The sequence below is a fragment of the Papaver somniferum genome, unplaced genomic scaffold (genome assembly GCF_003573695.1).
Source record: "Papaver somniferum cultivar HN1 unplaced genomic scaffold, ASM357369v1 unplaced-scaffold_154, whole genome shotgun sequence".
Lineage (NCBI taxonomy): Eukaryota > Viridiplantae > Streptophyta > Magnoliopsida > Ranunculales > Papaveraceae > Papaver > Papaver somniferum.
Window position 1 is genome coordinate 802,333 of NW_020624820.1, and position 23,619 is coordinate 825,951.

Here is a 23,619-nt window from a genome sequence, read left to right on the forward strand (position 1 = left end):
GGTTATTTTTTCTCGCTTATGAAATTTTGTATCCTTGTTTTAAAATAAATTTTGGTTAAAAATTGAAAAATGTGATTAAAAAAACTAATATAGAATAAAGTTTATAAGATATAAAATACACAATAAACTAATATAAATTCATGCAATGGAAGAAAAGAGTAATGCGACGTCTTATGATTCTATGTACTATTATTCCAACTCCATAAATTAGCTAAAATTCTCTAAAGTTCGATATTCTTAAAGTTTTTTGATCTCATGTTCCTGTTTTTCAGAAATTCTCAAAACAGCCTTAACCTTTTGGTATAAATTCTTACATATGGTCTATCATGTGACTTTTCTTTTTTTGATGTATTATAAACTCCTACCGCAAATGGATATATAGCTAGCAGTTCCTCGGTTGTTTAATAATTTTTTGTCCAACTGCGGTAGTTCGATAGTTCTTTATGCAATTGTGTTATTTTCAAAATAAATAAACAGCGGGTTTGATGTCTTATCACATACTTGATACCGTGCATTTTTAATTTTCACTCAAAAAATATTTAACCAAGAATGGGGAATAATTACGCATATTGTCTACCAAGTGGTCATAATACTTTGTTATCGATATAAAAAAATATCTTACCGGATATATCAACGAAAAACTTGGTTCCATTTTTTATTGCGATTTCATTTCATGTTTGTCTTTCACAATAGTAATAGAACACTTAAATTTTAGCTTGGATGCAAAATGAATTACTAAATCTTGAAATCGCCCGAGATCTAAAAAACTGAAAAATAATTTTTCATGCCAAACAATATATAATAACCCCCCACAAAAAGAAAAAAGCCAATCATTCACACATTAAAACTATCAACCAGGAGAGAAAAAAAAGAAAAGAAAAAGTCAGGATGACATTTGAAAAAATATTTTTCATGCCCATATATTAAGAAACGATAAATATCTTCTTCAAGTATTCGTCTTAGAAAATACCATAATATGGTCAAGATGATAGAATCAATCAACGTATCAAACGGTGATAAAATTTTGGTTTTCGGTATACTAATCATCAATTGTGCAAACCATTTTTGATTGAAGATTCCTCACATCATAGTAATTTGATATAATTTTATTTCTTTTTAATCTAATTTTTGCCCTATTTGTGATGAGATGAACCTTACTAATTTTAACAAACGTTAGTTGATTCATGATAATATTATGATGTTGATTGATTCAAACAAAATGGTCATTTGATGTATCCTATACCAAAGTCCATCTAATGCTCAGTCTTTTCGGACGCTTATCAAATGATAATATTTTCTTTAATAATTGTTTGGCTCGGCTTGATTCGGAGCTGCATAAAAGATATTGTTTGTTATAACTGCCACCTCATTGGTAATATTAGTCATTGGATACATATGATCTTGTGGACTGAAAAGTTTGTCAAATGTCTTTGTTACCCGATTGCGACCCAAAAAAAAATCAAAAATTACAAAGGAAAGATAGCTAGATATACGCGAACTACTATCATTGTTCACATCCACACACCATATCTTACACTAATTTATAAACTAGAATAGAGAAGTAATATCACCAAGCGTTTATATGTGTCAAGCAACTTCAGTGCACTGTCTTTACTCAAAAGGGCATCTGTACTAACCAAAAAACTATGTAGCTCCCCACAAAATATTCCTATGCCAAAAAAGTTTGTATATCAAAATCCATGAAGATCAAACACAAAACAAATAGACCAACTATCCACTTGTAAAAACATGAAAATTGCAGAGATGGCTATTTTTTGTAATCAATTTTGAGGCTTGTGTGACATTCTATGAACTCTACTTATACTTATGTTGTCTGTTGGAATTTTTGAAAGAAGAAACCATCATGATGGTTTATGACACCACCAGCAAGCCATGACATCTATTCAACAGTCCCTGAACAAAACAATGAAGTGAATTTTAATAAATCACCGAAGCTACTTCTCTAATTGAAATGTTACGAAAAACTATTACAAAGGAAACTATATGGCCCACAAATTAATGCTTTAGGGATCCCTTACCCAACCGCAGCATCACTAAAGAGTGCATTGCAGAGACCCACTGTAAGATGTACTAAGATTAATAGAAGGGAACATACGTCATAGTTCAAACTGGAAATATTGGAAAAACCAAATATAATAAATATACTCACCATGGTCCTGTCTATAAAACATGTTTTTTTTTTCAAATTTTCATGTCTGCTTCGCGGCAAAAACATTCTTACCATCAACCAGTTAACAAATACAAACCTAAGTGTAGACCTGAAGTCCAATCTAAACATAAAGGGGAAAAAATTAACTACATTGTAGGAAATACAAAAATGTAATGAATCAATCTGCACTAAGAATATGAAAGAACTTAATAATATAAGTCAGGATTTGCAGTTACTAACTTTATCCATTTCAGAAAAATTAACGCAGTGTGCGACCGCTCTATGCAGTCCAATAATGACATAAATCAAAAGTGTTGCACAGACCGCTCTATGCATTAAATAATGCAGTGTGCGACTTCCATTCATAATTGAGCGGCTTACACCTTGGTCTAATTGAAAAGAACCAAAAACTCACAGAAACTAAGGAAATCCAATCAATTACCTCGGTCCATGATCACCCACTGCAACATTCTTAACATTGAACCCAAAATTGTCTCATGGAAGAGCTTATTGAAGGGATTCATGGTGCATCACCACAGACTGAACTTCAGTGGTCAACCCAGTGGGTCCAAAATTTGGCAAATGTCTTTGTTACCCGATCCGGATCCAACATCCTGCTATTTTCCTTTTCAGGAAACACAAAACACTAATATGGATTATTATGAATTTTGACTCCACGTAGTCTTGTAATAAGTTCATCTTCATCCTACATAGTTAAGGTAACGTAGTAAACACCAAACTATCAAAGTGTTCATATTAATTAGAAAATCCAAACTACATACCAAAGTGTACAATTTGGTTACACTTAAGACTTTTAACTTGGTTCGATGTAGGCCGATATTTGTATACATAACCTAATCTTGCATCTCGTAATATCCTATCTCGTAATAAAAGAAAAAGAAAGCTGATATTAATATTGCACATATGCTTGTAGGTGGAACGTACGGAAACAATCAGTCATCTGACTCTCTGCATCATAAAACAAAAAACACACACTAATCTACAACTTCAAGATTAAGTTGTAGTATTTACCTGGGTCATCTCTTGAGTGAGATAACACCACCCTGGATTTTTCAGAATGTATTTATCAGAATTCCATGTGACGCTATGATAAAAATCCCTATAACTTCCAACTATGCAAGTCACACTCCAAAAAAACAAAACCTGAAAAACGGATAAACTCAATGAAGGCCATAAAACAAACAAAACAATATAGAAAAAAGAAAGATAAAATTAATGAACTCATCCATAAATTCGGAATCTGGGATCTTACATTTTTTGACTTATACATACCAACAATAAAAGTAGAATGAGAGGGTAAAAAGTTCTACGAAACAAAAGGTTAACCATACAGCGGCCTTATATTTTGATTTAATAGTTCCTACACCACCTGTAAAAGTGGATTTAAGGGTAAAAACAAAGAAAACCATCTATGAACTCACCCATATATCAAGGAGAGGTACCATCAACGACTGCAACACAAACAACACCGAGGGGAGGTACCATCAACAACAATAACTGCAAAACAGACAACAAACCGCGCCCTTGAATTTTGATTTGACAGTTCCTACACCACCTGCAAAAGTGGATTTAAGGGTAAAAACAAAGAAAACCATCTATTAACTCACCCATGCATCAAGGAGGGTACCATCAACAACTGCAACACAAACAACACCGAGGAGAGGCACCATCAACAACAACAACTGCAAGCAAAACATATAACATACCGCGCCATATATTTTGATTTAAGGGTTCCTACACTACCTGAAAAAGTGGATTTGAGGGTAAAAACAAAGAAAACCAGCTACTAACTCACCCATATATCAAGTAGGGGTACCATCCACAACGGCAACACAAACAACACCGAGGAGAGGTACCATCAACAACAACCACTGCAAAACAAACAACATTGTAGAAGAAAAAGCAGCGTAAAAAAAAGAGATATTGGCCCAAAAATAAAGGTATGTAATTTTTATAATTTTGTATGACTACACTTTAGATAGTCATGATAGTTGCCGCAACAGTTTTATATGCAACAGTTTTATTTTCTTATTCGTTTTTCTATGGAAAGACTATGAAAATCAATCTAATATATTGTTTTTGCTTCGAAAAAAATAAGAATTTTTTTTTTTTTTTTGTTAGCTTGTTCCATTAAATACTACTGTATTTTGTTTCAAATAATATACGCCTTTATGTTAATGATTTTGTATATATTTTTTGATTATTTGACAGTTTCTTTGCAAAAGAGAAACACCATTCGATTTTGATATACAGGTTAGTACTATATATGTTGTAATCCATTTCGTTAGAGTTCAAACTAGACTGAAAGAAGTTCATTTGCTCCGTATGTTAAGACTTTATAGTTTGAAAAAAGCACCAATGTATCATGAATCCTACTTGCTAGGGTTAATATCAAATAAACAAAAAACCATAAAACAAACCTAAAAATCATATCGCATCTTTGACAAACGCCAACAATCATATTTACGCGTTTTAGAAAAAACTCGTCAGGTAAACATACATGGTAAAAGCAACAGTTTTCTTACTGTCACAAGAGGGAAATGGTCACATTGTACACTCGCTGAGATGAATTCTCTTCTACTTCTACTATCTCTGCCACAAAACTATCTCTGCCACAAACGAAGCTTCTCTACCATCCTAATCGAAAAACTCAGGGCACAAAAAGTAAATAACCACTAATTTTTATTTGAAAATTCTCAAATAACAAAAAGATAAGCTAAATCACTTACCCGATTCAATGGGAATAACCACCGATAAAAGAGACACAATCTCTCATATTCATCAATCAATCCAACAAAAACAAAAGAAAAGATTATGGAACAAAGAAACTATGGGCGTTTTTTGTCATAGAATAAACTCATAATTATACTACTTGAATAAACAATTAGAAGCAAGAAAATAAAAATCACCCGACCAGTTTTCAAAAGGGAGAAGCATCGCCAGTCGTCTGCACACACTTCCGTTATATCCTGCAAAATAAATGGCAACCACATATCAGACTAATAATTGATCGTAAACATCCATTACCAAAAAAATGAAAAAAACCACACCAAAAGAATGAGGCTTGGCTTTTGCTCAAGCGTTTTTATACAGGAAGAGATTACTACTTTTGGAATTTATGTCTTATATATTCTCTAAGAAAAAAATTGTGAAGATTTTTCCTTCCTTAATTTTTGTTCGCATATTAAATCTTTTGAAATTGAGTTATATATTTATCAAAAAAAATCTCAAAATATATAATTTTGGTTTATCTATTGATTCATTTTCGAAAATTGTTTTAATTTTGGTTCAAATTAAAGTTTTACTACTCACGAAATTTTTTTTATTTACCCAATTTTTATTAATTTCATTTATTTGTGGGAATATTTTTTCCCAAAAAATATTGAGCATTTATTCTACGTCTAAGAATAGAATTTATTTTATTTACTTTTTATTTTTATTGTAATGAATAATCTTACTATGAAAAACTGCATTGAAACAAAATTGAGCTTTTTATTTTGGTTCTCATCACGATTTTTTTTCTTCTTCTTAGAATTGATTTTTTTTTCTTTTAATAATTTTGTTTTTTGGTCATTTGATAGGATTTATCAGTTTTTCCGGAGGAAAGAAGAAGTACAATTCGATTTTCAACAGGTACTAATCATCTAAATCTGATAAATAATTTTTTTATTTTTATCTCAATCTTAATTGTAATTGAAACTAGTTTAATTATTAGCAGCTTGAAGCTGTATTGAGGGCTGGTTTAATTTTAAGAAGTTTAATTGGACGTTGGACACTTTTTTTTGAATGGACGATTTAATTCTTAGATTAATGTCATGGTGCACATTTTAATCAATCGTGATGAATAACATAAACATTATTTCTTTTTAATTATTTGTTTGTGTGTTTTATTGATGGAATTTAATTATGATTTTCTAATATTTTCAATATATATTTGGTAATTATAAGATTTTTTTTCTAATATTATGGGGTAAAAGATTTTTTTTAGATTATTTTGTCCAAAAATTTATAAAATTACCCAATTTTTTTTATGGCGGGGCCAGAATCAACCAGAAGCTCCGATTAACCACATCGCTCGAAAAAACTCTATTTTTATATAGAGAATATGTTTTTGACATATGAAAGAGTCAACTCAACCTTTTCCAGAGGTTGAATTTATATAATTTTATATGTGGACCAAAATTAGACCATAAAATTCCAATAATAATACTTAGAGATATATGTGAAAAATCCTGAAAATAAGGGTCATATCTTGTTTGGGAAAAATCGGTCCAAGCTCGCAATTTACTTCATCAGCATGAGAGTTTAATCACCAGTACCTGTAATGGAAATCAAACTTTCATCTTCTTATTCACAAAGAGAAGGGGCACGAATCAACATTATATAATAAAATGGGTTAACAAGTCAAGGCACCTAAATCTTTTTTATTTTATTTTGTGAGCAGTTTGGTTTTCGGAAGAAATTAAATACATCGAGTGTAAGTTAACTGTTCCCCCCTCTCTCTCGTTCCAAAACCGAAGGGACAATAAAAAAAAATTATGAAATTAAAATTATTGTTTTAGATCATTGATTTTAGATATTGATTTGATTTAGTTTTATTTTATAATTTGAGATTTATCAAGTACTAGGTTGAACTCAAGATTTCTTCTCATAGAACACTGTTAAGGTTTAGTTGATACCTTACGTGATCTAATATAAACAGAGACTGTCAAGAACATAGCAACCACAAGGTATACACTCGGTATATAGTACCCGAACCTTAAATTATAGAGATCAACCCAAGAATTTGGATTAACATACAGGTGTAATTACTTTAATTATATTTAAACAATTATAATGTGGAAAGTAAAGTAAAAGCACGCAACCATATTTTTTTAACGAGGAAATCGCAAATGCAAAAACAAAAACAAAAAACAGGGACCTAGTCCAGTTTTGAATACTCTCATAATTAAGCCGTTATATAAAGAACACTACCAACCTCATATAGTTGTGACCAAGTAAACTACGCCTAGTTACCTAGTTTTCTCAGTATCTTTGTGCCTACAACCAATCTGGCTAATACACGTGAACCCTAATAAATATTTTACTATCTTCAGTATCTTCAACCATTGTGAAGACTTTAAGCACTCAACTCCTTTGGATCGTCTTCCAAACATTAAAGGAATAATCTTTTTGGTAACCGCTCTTCAATCTCGAGAAGTAAATCAGAGATTTTTGTTGAGTACGACAAAGGATCTTATGTATAAATCAATAAACTCCTTTGTTCGGTTTACATCAATCAATATCTAGATTATCGAAATAATCAGATCTAGATTTACAAGCTATCATATTCGGATACTGAAGAATATCACCAAATGATAGCTTATCGATATACCATGACAATTCAATCAATCGCCTATCAAAGAAAAACGAGATATAGTCGGATCCCATACGATCAAATTTGTGCACTAAGCAAATCACAAAGATACGAAACCAATAAGAAAACTTCTTGTCTTCAAATCTTCAATATCTTATTTTATACCTGCACAAACAAATTTGACTCCAACTTATAATCGATCATGCACATAACATAGTCTGTTAACAATGGATGATCACAAGTCAACTCAGGTCTAAAGACATATATGAAGTACTGCTAATCTATTGATCTAGTTTGAGATACCTTATGTCATAAAAGAAGGATATCATGCATAATCAAACTAGGTGCAATCAAGAATTAACAATCGTTAATCAATCAAATCAATAATCGAAAACTAATATAACAATGCAATTCTAACTTCCATCCAACGGTACTAGTAGATGCTTCTTGATCCCAAAGAAGCCTTTAAACTAGCGAACGTAAGAGATTTAGTGTAATTAGGTTGCTCTCCTCTCGAAGATAGTATACAAGTAATGCTATTAGTGGGATACAACAATTGTTATAGAATTTCTCGGTCGAACTCACAAGTGTTTCTATCTCAAGCTTTTTGTCAAATTTAGTTTTCAAAACTATATCTTGAATTTTAATCTACATTTAGTCAGTCTCAGATTAGGATGAAAGTGTGTTGTTGAGAATCAGATTTCACTATGTTCTACCGTTTGAAGACGAATATCATCAAGATATTTGGAGAACTTCAACATCAAAATATAAGTGAAGATTGAACCACCTATATCTCAAGTTATCACCTTTCAATCTTTGAGACATTGTCGCACGACTAAATTACGCAGTATATGCATAACAAAAATTTCTAGTCAAGTTTATCTTGAATATCATTCTCGAAATATGCTAAGCTTAAGAACATTTGTTCATACTTGATGAATTTGTTGAAAAGCAATTTATTTCTTATGATCTAATTATGACTCAAGATTTAATCATTTGAAAATACCCTGGAATAATAGTATATATCATTGTTGTTATTCGGGAATGTTTTGAATCGATTGTTAGAGAGATATAAAACTATTGTCAATCTGGATACAAGACCGTACGCATAGCAGTTCACATACTTGGAGACCTGTTATAGGTCCGGAGCCGCAGTACATGTACCCAGTCACGCACTGGCGTAGCTATACTTCGGCAGCGAATTTTTGGTACGCGTACCCGGTGAACTCGTGAACCAGGAAAGGTACGCATACCTAGTATGAAAATCGGAAAAGATCCGTTGGTTTCAAAACCAAATTAGGTACGTATACCATAAAAGATTTGTGAGTTCCTGAACTCGTTTTTTTCTTAAGGTTACACATACCCGGTATACATACTATGAAAAGAACATTCACGAATAGGTTTAATACATGTACCCGGTACACATACTTACCTTGTCGAATATTTTCAAATGCATCAAAATTATTTCTATGGGATAATCGGCATTTGAATAACTCTCTATAAGCACTATCTAAACATTTTTTATCATATGTGTGAGTCAAGAAAAGTCTTAAAGTGTTATATGAAAATGATTAAGCTTATTGTTTTATTGGCTAGTTTCAGATAACCATTTATGAATTAAGCATTATACGGTTCTGTTATGGTTCATCCTAACCAGAGTGTATATTGTGTTATGTTAATCTCAAGTCAAGTTTTTCATCTAATGGTGATTATTGATTGCCTGGTTCCAAAGCTATCTTAGCTTAAACCTAAAGTAACCTTGATCTTGAAAGTCTATAAAAGGAGAACCTTAAACAGCTGGAATTTTTGAATCCATGACACTATCTTTGTGTGTCCTAGTTGTAAAGTAGAGTCCTCCTCTCCTTCAAATCCTTCTAGGGTTTAGCGACTAAAAAGACTTTCCCTAGGGATTCGTGAAGACAAGTCCAACTATCTTTATCTTGATAGTTCGAGTATCCTGATATTGTTTTAATTGTTGAGTTTCTCACTCAAACAAGATAGATAGAAATCACAAAGTATCATTGTCTCAGACTTTCATGCTGAAACTTGATTTGAGGCGAGAATAACCAAGATTTATCGGTATGGACTCCACAAGTTTCGATTTGTGAGGTGAATAATAATATAGGCTGCTCTTCGGAAGTCATAAGACCAGATTTTGAGGTTAGATAGACTTTGTCTATTGGTATCGATTTCCTACCTCGCCTTGATCTTTGATCAGAAGGGAAATCATATATAGGATTATATATGGGATGCAAATTAGTTTAAAGTCTTCAATTAAGTTGAAGAAATTCTTAGGATGTAAAGGACGTCGACTAAGGGAATCAATTGTGCGGAATCCTGTTGGGATTCAGGAGGCGTAAGGAGCGTGAATGTAACTGAATTGTTGTAAAGGTTTAATTCGGTATCAACTAAATTCCATTCTGAAGTTATGATAATAGGCTAGTGTCTGTAGCGGCTTATTACAGTTTGGTGGTTCAAGTCTGGACTAGGTCCCGGAGTTTTTCTGCATTTGTGGTTTGCTCGTTAACAAAATTTCTGGTATCTGCGTTATTTCTTTTTCCGTATTTTATTGTTTATCTTTATAATTGAAATATCACAGGTTGTGCGTTGATCAATCACATTATCTAGGTCCAACCTTGTTAGTTGGATAAGACTTGATTGATCCTTGGACATTGGTCTTTGGTACCGTCTAAGAACTTTATTTGTAGTTAGGTTCACGGATTCAATTCTGTAAAGGTTCTAACAACAAGAGAGATATATATAACTCTAAGCACTTTCCTTAATTGATTTTTTACTCTTAGAGTTGTGTTGAGTTTGTCCATACAGATTGCCCAAGAAAAAGTTGGTGGTGTATTTTGGCACCCCGACGTTTTCAATTAGTATCAGAGCAGGAAAACATGTTTAGACATAATACGTTAGTGTTTGAAGCAGTCTGATTATATAGACAAGACGAAATCTCAAAAAACGTATCACCATCAGATACCGTACCAAATCCCAAGTGTGTTCTATAAACCATCGATGTTGATTTCAGTACCGATCTAAAGAAGGTGATCGATAATCTCTGTCATGAGAAACACATATTAAAAAGAATTATAGATAGACTTCACTGTGAGATATACATCAAAGATTTCGATCTTCGCGAAGGATCTAAAAGGGAAAAGACTATCCAGGATAAATTGAATGAACAGATTCGAATTAATAAAGATAAAGTTGTAGGTGCTGGACATTCTATATCCTCTATCAACAAAACTCTTGGGATTTTGAATTTTGTTGAAAAATATTACAATCTATATGTGGATTCGAATTCTCTTAATTCATGTGTCATGAATTGCCATCGGTATGGAGATAAAAAAGGCTTAGGTTTCAATAAAACCATTCCGACTCATAGTGGTTCGAAGGAATCTCTTGGTGTTGCCACACAAAATATAGGCTCATATATGTTTTGTAATGCTCTCGATCATTATCGACATGCGTGTAAACTCTTCAAGAAGAAATTAAAAGTTGCTAACAATCTTAATAAGAAAGATAGAAAATTTTTCTCTGATCTTATGAGTTCTAAAATACTAACAAATTCCTTCCTGGGAACAATGATGTTAGTATGGGAGCTTTCGCTTTAAAGTCATCCTCACATTTTCGATGGTTTCTTGACAGTAGGTGTAGCCGGCATATGACAGGAGATCATTCATAGTTCGTAAACTCGAGCAACTTTGACGTTCGGAGATGGAAGTTGTTGCTATATTAGCAAAAAGGGAACGATCAAGCTACCTGGCGTGCCTGAAATCCATGATGTTGTTTACGTCAAAGGTATGATTGCAAATATTCTTTCTGTTAGTCAAATTTGCAACAAAGGCCATAAAGTTATCTTCAGTGCTGAAAGATGTGAAATTGAAGATAAATCTGGAAAAGTAATTTTTCGGGGAATACGTGGCAAAATAATTGTTGTATGTTAGATATTCTGTGTAATCTTTGTTGCAATCTGACCAAGGTGGAATCTACTCACCTTTAGCATTAGCTTTTTGGTCACATCAATTTCCACCTCCTTGGCAAGATCATTAACAAATAATTTGTCAAACGAGTACCCAAAATCAGTGCCAAGTTTGATGGTATCTGTTGAGCTAGTCAAAAAGGAAAACAAGTACGAGTTTCATATAAATCATCTCGAGACATTTCCACCAAAGATACACTTGATTTATTCATATGGATCTCTTTGGACCCAATAATGAGACCCTAAGTGAATTCAAGATTATTCTTTAGTAATTGTTGATGTTTACACCAGATTTACTTGGGTGGCGTTTTTGGCTCACAAGAATGAGGCCCTACGTGAATTCAAGATTATTGTTAATAGAATCCAGAACGAACAAGGTCGTAGACTAAAGAAAATTATGAGCAATCGGGGAACTGAATTTAAACATACAAAAGTATTTGAATTTTGTGACCAACTAGGTATTATTCAACAATATTCTCCACCTATCACTCCACAAGCAAATGGAGTTGTAGAAAGGAAGAATAGAAGTATACATGAAATGGACAGGGTAATGCTCCGTAACAAAAACTTACCGCTAAAGTTTTGGGGAGAAGAAGTCTTTACAGCCTGCTACTTGATCAATCGTGTGTATCTGCTCACGAACTCTGAATACTCCTTATGAGTTATGTTATGGTAAGAAACCTAACTTACACTATCTTCGTGTATTTGGTAGTAAGTGCTACTGAAAAAGCGGGGGTCTAAAAACACCACCCAATATTTCGCTTAGCAATCGGTATGGACTAAGGCCGAAATACTTTCTAGAGAATCAACTAGACAGTCAGACTCAATCTAGGTAAAAGTATCTCAATGAGTTAATATCTCTCTCTTGTTTTCATTTATTCGAGCTAATAGAAATCAGCGAGTCTCCAATCAAACACAAGGAATAACTTGGATGGTACCAAAGACCAATATCTAAGGATCAATCAATGAAAATCAACAACCTAAGGTTGGATATTCCAATTGATGATCTAAACGTACAACCCGTATTATTTCAATTATAAAGATAAAACAATATAATGCGGAAATAGAAATAACACAGACACCAGAATTTTATTAACGAGGAAACCACAAATGCAGAAAAACTCCGGGACCTAGTCCAGATTGAACACACACTGTATTAAGCCGCTACAGACACTAGCCTACTCGAAGCTAACTTCGGAATGGACTTTGGTTGAAACCCAATCAGTCTCCCACAGATCCAAGGTACAGTTGTACTCCCTATGCCTATGATCCCAGCAGGATACTGCACATTTGATTCCCTTAGATGATATCACCCACAACTAAGAGTTGCTACGACCCAAAGTCGAAGACTTAACAATAAACAAATATTTCTCACAAAGACAAGCCTATCAAAAGATCAATCTGTCTCCCATAGATAAACCTTTAAAGGTTTTGTTCCGTCTTTTGATAATAATCAAGGTGAACAAGAACCAATTGATAATCCGGTCTTATATTCCCGAAGAACAACCTAGAGTTATCAACCACCTCACAACAATATTAATTGTATGGTAGCGAAACAAGATGTTGCGGAATCACAAACAATGAGACAAATATGTTTGTGATTACTTTTTATATCTTGCCTATCGGAGATATCAATCTCAAGCCAATCAATCTGATTGTACTCGTACGATAGAATATGCAAGATCAGATCACACAACTACGATAAAAGTAGTATCGGTCTGGCTTCACAATCCCAATGAAGTCTTTAAGTCATTAACCTGGTTTTAGAAGAAGAAAACCAAAGGTTAAAGAACCGACTCTAGCACGCAAACTAGTATCACACGTAAGGTGTGGGGATTAGTTTTGCACAATACTAGATGTCTCCTTTACATAGTCTTTCAAATCAGGGTTTGCAATTAAGTTACCTTGGTAACAAAGCAATCAGTATCCACCGTTAGATGAAAAACTGATTTAGATTCAAGCTAATATTTCTCAACTATTAGATCGAAAACTTAGCTTGTTACACACACTTGACAATGCACGCTTCTAGGTTTTTTAACCGTACCCAAACGTATGCACTTGTTGGTTCAACAATAGTTAACCAAAAGGTTAGCCATATGAGCATTTCATATCGACCACGTTCTTCTTCACCATAACTAGTTCAAATGACTTCAAATGAACTAGTTAGAGAGTTGTTCAATTGCAAGGAAATCTCATGTACTACACAAGACACAATTGAAGCAAAGATGATTTGATTCACTTGAATCGGTTCATGAACTTTTATAGCCACGGTTTGCAAACTGCATTCCTTAGTCTTTTTAAGTTTAAGTTCAGAAATCATCTTCAGATATATAACCTTCTCAAGTTTGCATACTAGGTTTGCGGACTTAAGTTACCGGGCAGAGTTTACAAACTCCAGCATAAATTCTCGGGTATGCGAACTTCTCCGGTTCGTGGACTGGGTTCGCGGACTGAGTTCGCGGACTTAGTTTCACGCAAATAGTTTTTCAACTCCAGCAGAAATTCTCGGGTTTGAGAACTTCGGCAGTTCGCGTACTTGGCTCACGCCATTCTTCCGGTTCTCTTGATCAACAAAGTTCGCAAACTTTGGTTCAAGGAATATGACTTATACATAAATGTGTTTCCACAACAATGCTTATGTCCAAAATTGGTTATGTAATCTAAAATCTCATTTCAATCATTGAAACATTCTTAGAGGACGTTATACAGTTTTTATACCATTTCTCGTCAAAGAAATTTTCAAGATGATTGAAACATATCACGACTTTCGTCACATGGTAAAGATAAACTTGGTTAAAGAGAAAAGCTTACCAACTCATATTTCGAGATATAGATAGGCGAGGTATACTCGGCTCGAAATACCAAATGTGTATAGTTAAAGTCTATATATATATATAAAAGAAGCAAAAACCTAGGGTTTGGTCGGACTAGCTCCGGTTTTTTCTATCCTCTTTTCTATTTGCGTTCTTTGTGCTAAGATTTGGCGTCAATAGCGCTGAATCAATCAGTTCCGCCTGATCTGGGTAATCATCCAAATCAGCAACGCCATGATCGTGCTCAAAATAGGAATCGATCACGTTCAAGGCCAAGATTAACTTACGTTCCAGAAAAAGGTAACCCTAATCATGGTGTGGACAATTCCAAAGATGGGAATAGTTCGTATGCAAATATAGTTAAGAAGAAATCAATTGTTATGTCCAATATTGATGTGGACTCTTTGTCACATCCTCCGGTTCGTGCCTCTACAGGGGAGATTGTGATCTCGACGTTCCAAAGAAGTATGGAAATTCAGTATTGTAGGCCGTTTTGATTTTAAAACCCTAGATGCTAAGTTTGAAGATGTTAAGAGTATTTTATGCGATCAATAGAAATTAACATGCCAAGTCCAGTTTATTCCATGGGTGAAATGTTATTTTGTCATTAAGCTTAACAATGAAGTTGATCGTAAAAGAGTTAGATATGAAGGTCCGTGGAAAGTTAAGGAACAACAATTAAAGATGCTGCCATGGACACCTATGTTTAATCCTGAATCGGAAAAAAACTCAAGGGCAACAGATTGGGTGGGTTTTCCATATCTTCACTTTGAATATTGGGAGGAGGAAATCTTATTTCGAATATCTCGTGGCCTTGGCAAGCCTGTAGCTGTTGATCCGAGAACACTAAGAGTATAATATGGCTAATTTGCTACGATACTTATGGATATAGATTTTTCAAAACCTTTGCCTAAGCTTGTCATTGATGATGAAGATTGTCCAGAGGGTTTTCGTCTTGATTATGATTTTTTGAATAAGCCAGAATTTTGTGATCATTGTAAATCAGTTGGTCACACTTTATCCCAATGCATACCGGCTAGGCATAAAGATTTGGAGAAGTTGTATGATGCTGAGGAGGATGCATTAAGACGTGCGGCCCTTAAGGCTGAAATGGATGAACTGAAGGATTATTGGAAGAAGGAATAATATGTTAAGCCAAAAGATAAGCCTCCACCACCGGCATACACTGGAGGAGGAGGAGAACAATCATTGGATCCCAAGGAAAACAATGATGGGTTATGTATTGGAGGAGTTAGACATACTGGGCGTCGTACTCTGATTCCTAGTTCATATTCGAGTATTGCTGGAGATGGAAATATTGCAGACATTCCACATGCCTTGCCTGAATCCGCTAGCACTAATCTTACAGTTGGTTCAGTGCCTTTGCGTGAAACTGATGATGCTGCTACAATCTCTTTGGACCTTGAAAAGGAACAAGAAGAACTTTACAAAGTTTATGATGAACAAAAAAAGATAACTGATGATATGGCTAAAGCTGAAAATCTTGCAAAAATAGAACAAGATGCTCTCTTGGCTAAATTGCAAAACACTAGACAATTGCTTATGGCAAAGAAGAGGCAGGAGGAAGAGAAGCGTGCTCAAGAAGAAGATGGTATTTTGGACGTAGAGAAACAACAACAAGAAGTTGCTCAACAAGATGTTTCACAAACGCAACAAGTTCAAGACTCACTCTTAGTAACAGGTGATATGCAATCTAGTTTTGTTTTGGAAAAAATTGATGATGGTTTTAGTTCTCCAACTAAAACGGCTAGAAGATCCTCTCCAGTTCGAACTGACGAAGTTCTTGAGACATCTAATATGTTTGAAACTGGTATTGAAGATAGTGAAGATGAAGAAAAAATTATTGAAGCTGATGTATTGCCTATTAAGGAAAAGGCGCCAGATTCTTTGCAATCTGCTAGTACTAGTAACGTAGAGACTGAAGCTGGAAAAATTGGAATGGAGTGCCGCTAAAGATGAGGAATATAAACTCAAAAGAGAGTTAGATGAGAAGAAAAAGTTGGATAATTTGGCTAAGAAGGGCGCTGTTAAAACCGCTCCGAAAAAGAAAAGCAAACCTGGTGCCAAGCCGGTTGAGGATGATGGCCAAGTTGTTAGAAGAGGTAGAAGTCAGACACGCAAAGAAGATGATAAGGGTCCAGCAAGCCCTTCAAAGATCATGGTTAATTAATGCGTGTTTTTTATTGGAACGCTCAAGGCTTGGCTAAAGATGGTGCAAGAGCCAAGTTGCATGAGCTTTCTTTCTTGCACAAAGCTGACATAATTTGCATTGCAGAGCCGCATATTTTCTGCAATGTACGTTTTGTTAGGTCGCTTAAACTGGTTGATTTTTGTGAAGATGTTATTACAAACGAGGTTGATGGAGAAAAAGGTAATATTTTTATTTTATGGAGGAATACTCTATTGAGGCCTGATATTTTATCTACTTCAAAGCAAGCAATTACTGTGAATTTTGTGGGGGATTTCATTACGGCAGTTCATGCTTCTTATAATCCGGTGGTAAGAAAGAGACTTTGGCGTCAATTGGGTTTAGGTTTCATATCTATTCCTTGGTTGGTGTTGGGAGATTTTAATTGCGTTTTACGCTTGGAGGAAAAGAAGGGTGGAAGGCCGATCAAAGAGGTTTATATGAATGAGTTTCGTAGCTGGATTTCTGACAATGGTTTGGTTGAGGTTGATGCTATTGGTAAAAAATATACTTGGTCTAATTGTAGAAGTGGAGATCAAAGAATTGTCTCTAAACATGATAGAGCGGTTGTTAATGATACTTTGTGCTATAAGTATGCGAACTGGAGATGCAAGGCCTTGCCTAGGGTTTGTTCAGATCATTCCCCCCCTTTTGGGTTTGCTTTTGAAAATCCAAGGCCGGATAGAGTTCCTTTTTGAATTCAGAAGATGTGGCTTTCCCATCCAGGTTTTATGCAGTTGGTTGAGGAGAACTGGAATTTGGATCTTAATGGTGCTCCCCCCTTTGTTTTTACTTCTAAGCTGAGGAGATTAAAGGAGGTGTTGAAGATTTGGAACAAAACTATTTTTGGAGATGTGCAATTTCGCTTGAAGCTGGCTGAATTGAAACTTGAAACTGAGAATGATCTTCTTGATTATGATCCGGCTGATGAGTTTCAATTCCTAAAGGTTACGGATGCCAAAAAGGATGTTGATGATGTGAGAACTGAGTTGGCAATTATGCTTAAGATGAAGTCGAGAGTAACTTGGTTGGAGGATGGTGACCAACATACTCGTTTCTTTCATAATAGCATCCGCATGAGGAGAAGTCAAAATACCATCTCAGAGCTTAAGGTTTCTAACGATACTACTTTGCTTTTGCAGGATGAGATAAAGGATTTCATTGTTAATCATTATCAGGCCAAGTTCAATGGTGGTGACGTTCATATTGATCCAGTTTTTTTTTGATATTGAGCATGGGAGCATTTCAGTGCTGAGAGTGCTTATATGGATGCTATTCCATCTTTGGAGGAAGTTAGAGTGGCGGTTTTTGACTTGGGAGCTGATTATGCGCCTGGCCCAGATGGCTTCACAGGCTCTTTCTATAGACAGTGTTGGGACATTATTTCTAGAGATCTCTTTAATGCAATTGCAAACTGTTGGTCTATGCGTAAAATTCCCAATGACATTAACTCTAGTTTTATTGTTCTTATTCCAAAAAATAATAAATCTGATGCTATTAAAGATTATAGGTCAATTGGCTTGAGTAATTTTTTCTTCAATATTATTACTAAGATTATGGCTACCATGATTGGTACTGTGCTAAATAAGCTGACCTCTGAAGAGCAAGTGGCGTTTATGAAGGGTAGAAACATACATGAGAATATAGCTTTGACGTCTGAATTGATCAATGGGATCAATACAGAAAGGAGGCATGGAAATGTTGGCCTCAAACTGGATATTTCTCAAGATTTTGATACGGTAAGTTGGGGTTTCATAGATGAAGTTTTTCGTCAATATGGCTTTTCTGATTCTTGGTGCATGTGGGTTCTTAATATCCTTAGCTCAGATCGGATTTCTGTCATGATTAATGGCTGCCCTGAAGGTTATTTCAGTATTACTAGAGGTCTGCGTCAAGGTGATCCTCTCTCACCTTTGATCTTTGTTCTTATTGAAGCTGTTTTAAGTCGCAATCTTTCCAAGTTGTTTGAAAATCATAGTATGAATTTTATGGTTAGTAAAAAGGGTGTGGCTCCTACACACTTCCTTTTTGCGGATGATATCCTTATATTCTGCAGAGGTAATCTTCATACTTTGCAAAATTTGAAGAATATGCTTGTTTTGTATGAACGTACGTCTGGCCAGTGTGTAAACTATGCAAAGAGCAATTTTTATTTTGGAGGTGATAGAATTTCTCGTGCTATTGCTATTTCTAACTATTTGGGTATGGAGAGAGATATGTTTCCGGATAAATACTTAGGTATTCAATTGAAGCCTGGTATTGTTCGGCATATTCATGTTCGCCAAGTTGTTGAGAAGATTATGGAAAAGCTGGCTGGCTGGGAAGGTAAACTTTTATCATTTCAGGCGAGGCTTGTGCTAATTAAGTCGGTGATTTCTAGTTATGTTATTCATTCTATGGCTGTTTATAAATGTCCAAGCACGGTTATTAAGCAAGTTGAGAGGGCCATTAGAAATTTTCTTTGATCCGGTGATGCTGAGAAACGTAAATATTTTACGGTTCTATATGATGATCTATGTCTCTGAAATCATGAAGGTGCTCTTGGCATTAAGAAGTTAAGTGATGTTAATAGGGCTATGCTGATGAAGCTTTGGATTTCTATTCGGGATTCAAACAAGATTTGGGACAGATTTTTGAGGGCCAAATATTTTAAGATCAATGGCAATCTGATAAATTATAAGTTGGGTTCTTCGTTTTTTCCTGGAATTCGTTTGGTTTACAATTTTGTGCAGAAGCATATATACACGCTCAATTATAGGTAATGGTGCTAATACTTACCTATTTTTTGATAATTGGTGTGGTGATTTTTCTATTGCGCAAAGACTTGGCATCACTTCCAAAGGCCCTAATGATTTTAAGTCTAAAGTAAGTGATATCATTTTTGATGGTGTTTGGGTTATTCCTGAAAAAACAAGAGATTTGATGATTCGTTGTAATATTGATGTGAAAAATTTCCCTGTTATTGCTGGTGGTGAGGATTATAAAATTTGGGACTTAGATAGCAAAGGCGTTTTTTTAGTTAAGTCGTCTAAGGCCGCTCTTAAGACGCCGGCAGAAGTTGTGCCTTATGCAAATCTGTTTACTAGACAGGTAGTGCACCCTACCTTGAGTGTGCAATACTGGAAGATTTGGGCCAAGTAATGTTGTGCCAATATTATTAAGAACACAGGTAGGAGCATGCCTACTATGTGCCGCTTATGAAGGAAAAGTTGCGAAACTCTTAGCCACATCACTTGGCATTACAGAGTTGCTAGGAGGATTTGGGCTTGGGTGGCTGGAATTTTCAAGCTGGATCCAAGTGAAGACCTGGTGGACTCGTATAAGGCTGCTAAGGGTCGAAGCAGTATGATAAAGGACCCGTGGTTAGTTGCAAATCTTGCAATTGTCACGGAGTTATGGAAGTTACGTAATAAGTCTTATTTTGATAATATGACAGTTCAATAGTTGGGCTTTAAAGGGAGAGTTTATCAGGTAATTTATGATAATTCAATTAGAATGAAATGCCACATGCATAATACTTTAGAGGAGTTACGCATTCTGAATTATTTCAAGGTGCGGCATAGATCATGCAAAACGTCTACCACAATTGAGATTAGTTGGACTCCTCCTAATCAAGATGAAATCATGATCTGTTGTGATGGTGCATCTTTCGGAAACCCAGGCCAAGCTGGTTCAGGTGTTGTTTTCCGTGATGCAAGTTTGGAGGTGCTTGGTGTTCTTTGTGTTGGACTTGGTTGGCAAACAAATTTCTATGCAGAAGTATGTGCGATTATTTATGGTGCAATTATGGCCAAGAGATGGAATATGCGGAGTATATGCATTCGTTCTGATTCTAAGAGTTGCATTCAAGCTTTTCAAAAGGGTGAGCTGCCTTGGCAGCTGATGCAGAAGTGGAAAATTACGAAATCTTATTACATCAACGTTCGTTATATTCATAGTTATAGGGAGGTTAATTTCTCAGCTGATGCCTCGGCCAAGCAAGCTTGTTTGCGGACTGAGGATTTTTTTGAGTTTTTTGAGGGTAGGCCAAGTTTTATTCCATCTGTGGAATGGCCTGGAAGGGTTTATTATCGTTTCAAATAGGTTTTCCAGTGAGTGGCCTCACGGTTAGCCATTAGGAAGACCTAGTCCCTGTACATTTTTTCGCTTTTTTAATTTTATTTAACCGAGAAAAAAAAAGTCTATATATATATAGCATACGCTTGTCTCAAAGAGTAGGAGATATAGTAGATAGACTTTTGAGTGATAGATAAGTTCAAGTCTTCACATACCTTTTTCTCGAGAAGTTCCACCGGTTCCTTTAGTAGTTCTTCTTCTTGTATGATGAATCGCCATGAATTCCTTGAGCTCAACTATACTTTCTATCCTAGTCCGAGACTTAGATATAATAGACTAGAAATCAATACTTATAGTTTTAATCACTAACATTGACAAACATGCTTGAGATAGCAACGCATGCGAGTTAGACCGATCAATGCTCTAACAGCTACATTCTCAAGAATCGAGAACAGAAAGGAAAATTTGATTTAAAAAATCGATGAAGGTATTTTCCTTGGCTATGTGTCTGACAGTCTTGGTTTTAGAGTATACAATCTCAGAACCCGTGCCATGATGGAATCAACAAATGTTATCATTGATGATTTGAAGGACTTTCATCATGATGAATCTCCTGCTGAGTTGGCTCCCTTGGAGACAACTGAGAAACTCAAGGAAGTTCCGGACCTGTTGAACGTGCCACTCCTTGACATTTGTGGGTTCATAGGAATCATGACACTGACAATATATCCACCGCTAATATGAGAAACCAACTCAGAAACATTTGTAATTTTGGTTGTTATCTCCCGCAAGTGGAGCCTAATAATGTTGACGAAGCTCTGAATGATCCCTTCTGGGTGAATGCAATTCATGGAGAGATAAATCAATTCAAAAGTTAAGAGGTATGAGAACTCGTACCTTGTCCCCCTAACATTAATATTTTTGGTACAAAATGGATATATAAGAATAAGTCAGATGAATTCAATACAGTAGTCCAAAATAAAACTAGACTTGTCGCTCAAGGATACTCACAGATTGAAGGAATCGACTTTGACGAAACCTTTTCTCTTGTTGCTCGCCTTGAGTCCATAAGATTATTGTTATCTCATGCTTGTTTTCTCAAGATTAATCTATTTCAAATGGACGTAAAATCTGCATTCTTGAATGGGTGTTTGAAGGAAGAGGTATATGTTCCCAACCTAAAGGTTTTGAAAGTCTGGAGTATCCCGATTATATATTTAAGCTCAATAAGGAATTACATGGATTAAAACAAGCACCTCGAGCATGGTATGAAAAGCTTACTACTTCTCCTCTTCGTAAAGGGTTCTCAAGAGGAGGAGCAGACAAGACCATGTTTACCAAATGAAGTGGGAAGGATGTTTCTATTGCTCAAGTCTATGTGGATTACATAATTTATGGGTCTACTTTCGAGAAACTTGCTAAAGAGTTTCAAACCTCTCTCGGCAAGGAATTCAAGATGAGCAATGTTAGTGAATTAAGATTCTTTTGGGGTCTACAGATTCAACAACACAATAATGGAATTTATATTTCTCAGGAAAAATATGCAAAACATATTGTTAAGAGATTTGGTCTTGAGAAAATTACTCCCAAATTAACTCCTATGTCCACTACAGATAAGTTACATAAGGATGAGAATGGAGTTGATGTAGATCAAAAACTATATAGATCCTTCATTAAGACCAGATATCGCTTTTAGCGTTGGTTGTTCTGCTAGATTTCAGGCTAAGCCAAAAAAATCTCATCTTACAGCTGCAAAAAAGATCATAAGATATGTGCATCATACTATCGTTTATGGTCTCTCTTATACATTTGATACTAACACTGATCTTACAGCGTATTCTGATGCAAATTAGGAAGGTTGTGCAAAAGATAGGAAAAGTACATCTAGAGGATTCTATTATGTAGGACTAATCTTGTTGCCTGGCACAGCAAGAAACAAAACTCACAATCCTATCAACATGCGAAGCTGAATACATCGCTGCAGGTTTGTGTTGTACTCAACTTTTATGGATGAAGCAAATGCTTACTGATTGTGGAATCGATTCTGGAACAATGAAGATCTTTTGTGATAACTCAAGTGTGATTCGAATTACTGAGAATCCTGTTGAGCACTAAAGAACTAAGTATATTGACATAATATACCACTTTATTAGAGATCTATATGAAAATAGTATTATCAGCATTGAGTTTGTGCCATCAGAAAAAAAATTGGTTGATATTCCCACCAAGCCTCTAGAAACCGCAACGTTTCAACACTTAAGGAAGTCTATTGGTGTTGTTTTGGTTCATTAAATCAAGTTTCCCGATTGCCCCTGCACTTATATGTATCCTTTGGGCAATAAATAAATTGAGTTCCAAGTAAGGAATTATTGTCATCTTACTCCTTCTTCTTCATGAAAGTAAGGTCAATCATGTTGTTCTCTCGGGAATGACATCTTATGAAGGAGAGTTCTTAAATGAACTTGTGCTTAATTGTTATATCTTTGTGGGGAGTGCGGTTGTGGAATTATAAAGGGGATGCTTGTATATTTTTAATATCCTAGGATGAGCACTAAGTGTTTATTACTAAGTGATATCATCTAAATAAGTTGACATGAGGAGTTGTATTTTAACTATGTTATTATGTAGTATCTCCATCTTCCTTAAACTTGAGATATCTTTTGGTTGTATTCACTATGATCCCGCGATTTTCGTACTTTGTTAATTTTATTGACAAAAAGTGGGAGAATTATTTAGTAGTTTCATACTACATACATAAGGTTTATGGATCATTATGCAAGGGGAAGTTAATCACTTAAGCAATAGGTTTACTTTATTAAACAAAAGATGTAAGTATTGATTAACGGGGAAAAACATATCACCATAGTATTACTAGTTGAGATACGATTGAACTTTGGAGAGAAGATAATAATATTATGTTTCAGTATAACAACGATTGAGAATAATTGTTTTCAAAATGTTATTATCGTTATGGAATCGGTTCATCGACAACAACGATGCTGAGTTGAA

At 34.9% G+C, this 23,619-nt stretch overlaps 2 protein-coding genes across 2 annotated transcripts; both read left to right on the forward strand.

Annotated features, from left to right (window-relative positions):
* The first annotated feature begins 16,535 nt into the window (after nt 1-16,535).
* On the forward strand, nt 16,536-17,780 carry LOC113336627. The gene is made up of 2 exons (XM_026582277.1): nt 16,536-17,052; nt 17,281-17,780. The coding sequence occupies exons 1-2, from the start codon at nt 16,536-16,538 to the stop codon at nt 17,778-17,780; spliced, it is 1,017 nt and encodes a 338-aa protein (XP_026438062.1).
* A 39-nt stretch (nt 17,781-17,819) lies between these two features.
* LOC113336628 lies at nt 17,820-20,637 on the forward strand. Its single transcript, XM_026582278.1, has 5 exons — nt 17,820-18,879; nt 19,090-19,239; nt 19,397-19,691; nt 19,800-19,960; nt 20,078-20,637. Exons 1-5 carry the CDS (start codon nt 17,820-17,822, stop codon nt 20,635-20,637), a joined length of 2,226 nt encoding a protein of 741 aa, XP_026438063.1.
* Nucleotides 20,638-23,619: the final 2,982 nt, after the last annotated feature.

Bases quoted from the DNA above. Each gene is read 5' to 3' on its own strand.
- LOC113336628 (XM_026582278.1), top strand. From the start codon at position 17,820: ATGGATGCTATTCCATCTTTGGAGGAAGTTAGAGTGGCGGTTTTTGAC. The intron at 19,692-19,799 runs GTAATGTTGTGC...TTGGCATTACAG, and splicing joins TACTGGAAGATTTGGGCCAA to AGTTGCTAGGAGGATTTGGG. The intron at 19,961-20,077 runs GTAATAAGTCTT...ATAATACTTTAG, and splicing joins CACGGAGTTATGGAAGTTAC to AGGAGTTACGCATTCTGAAT.
- LOC113336627 (XM_026582277.1), top strand. From the start codon at position 16,536: ATGCGTGTTTTTTATTGGAACGCTCAAGGCTTGGCTAAAGATGGTGCA. The intron at 17,053-17,280 runs GTAAAAAATATA...TTTCCCATCCAG, and splicing joins GGTTGAGGTTGATGCTATTG to GTTTTATGCAGTTGGTTGAG.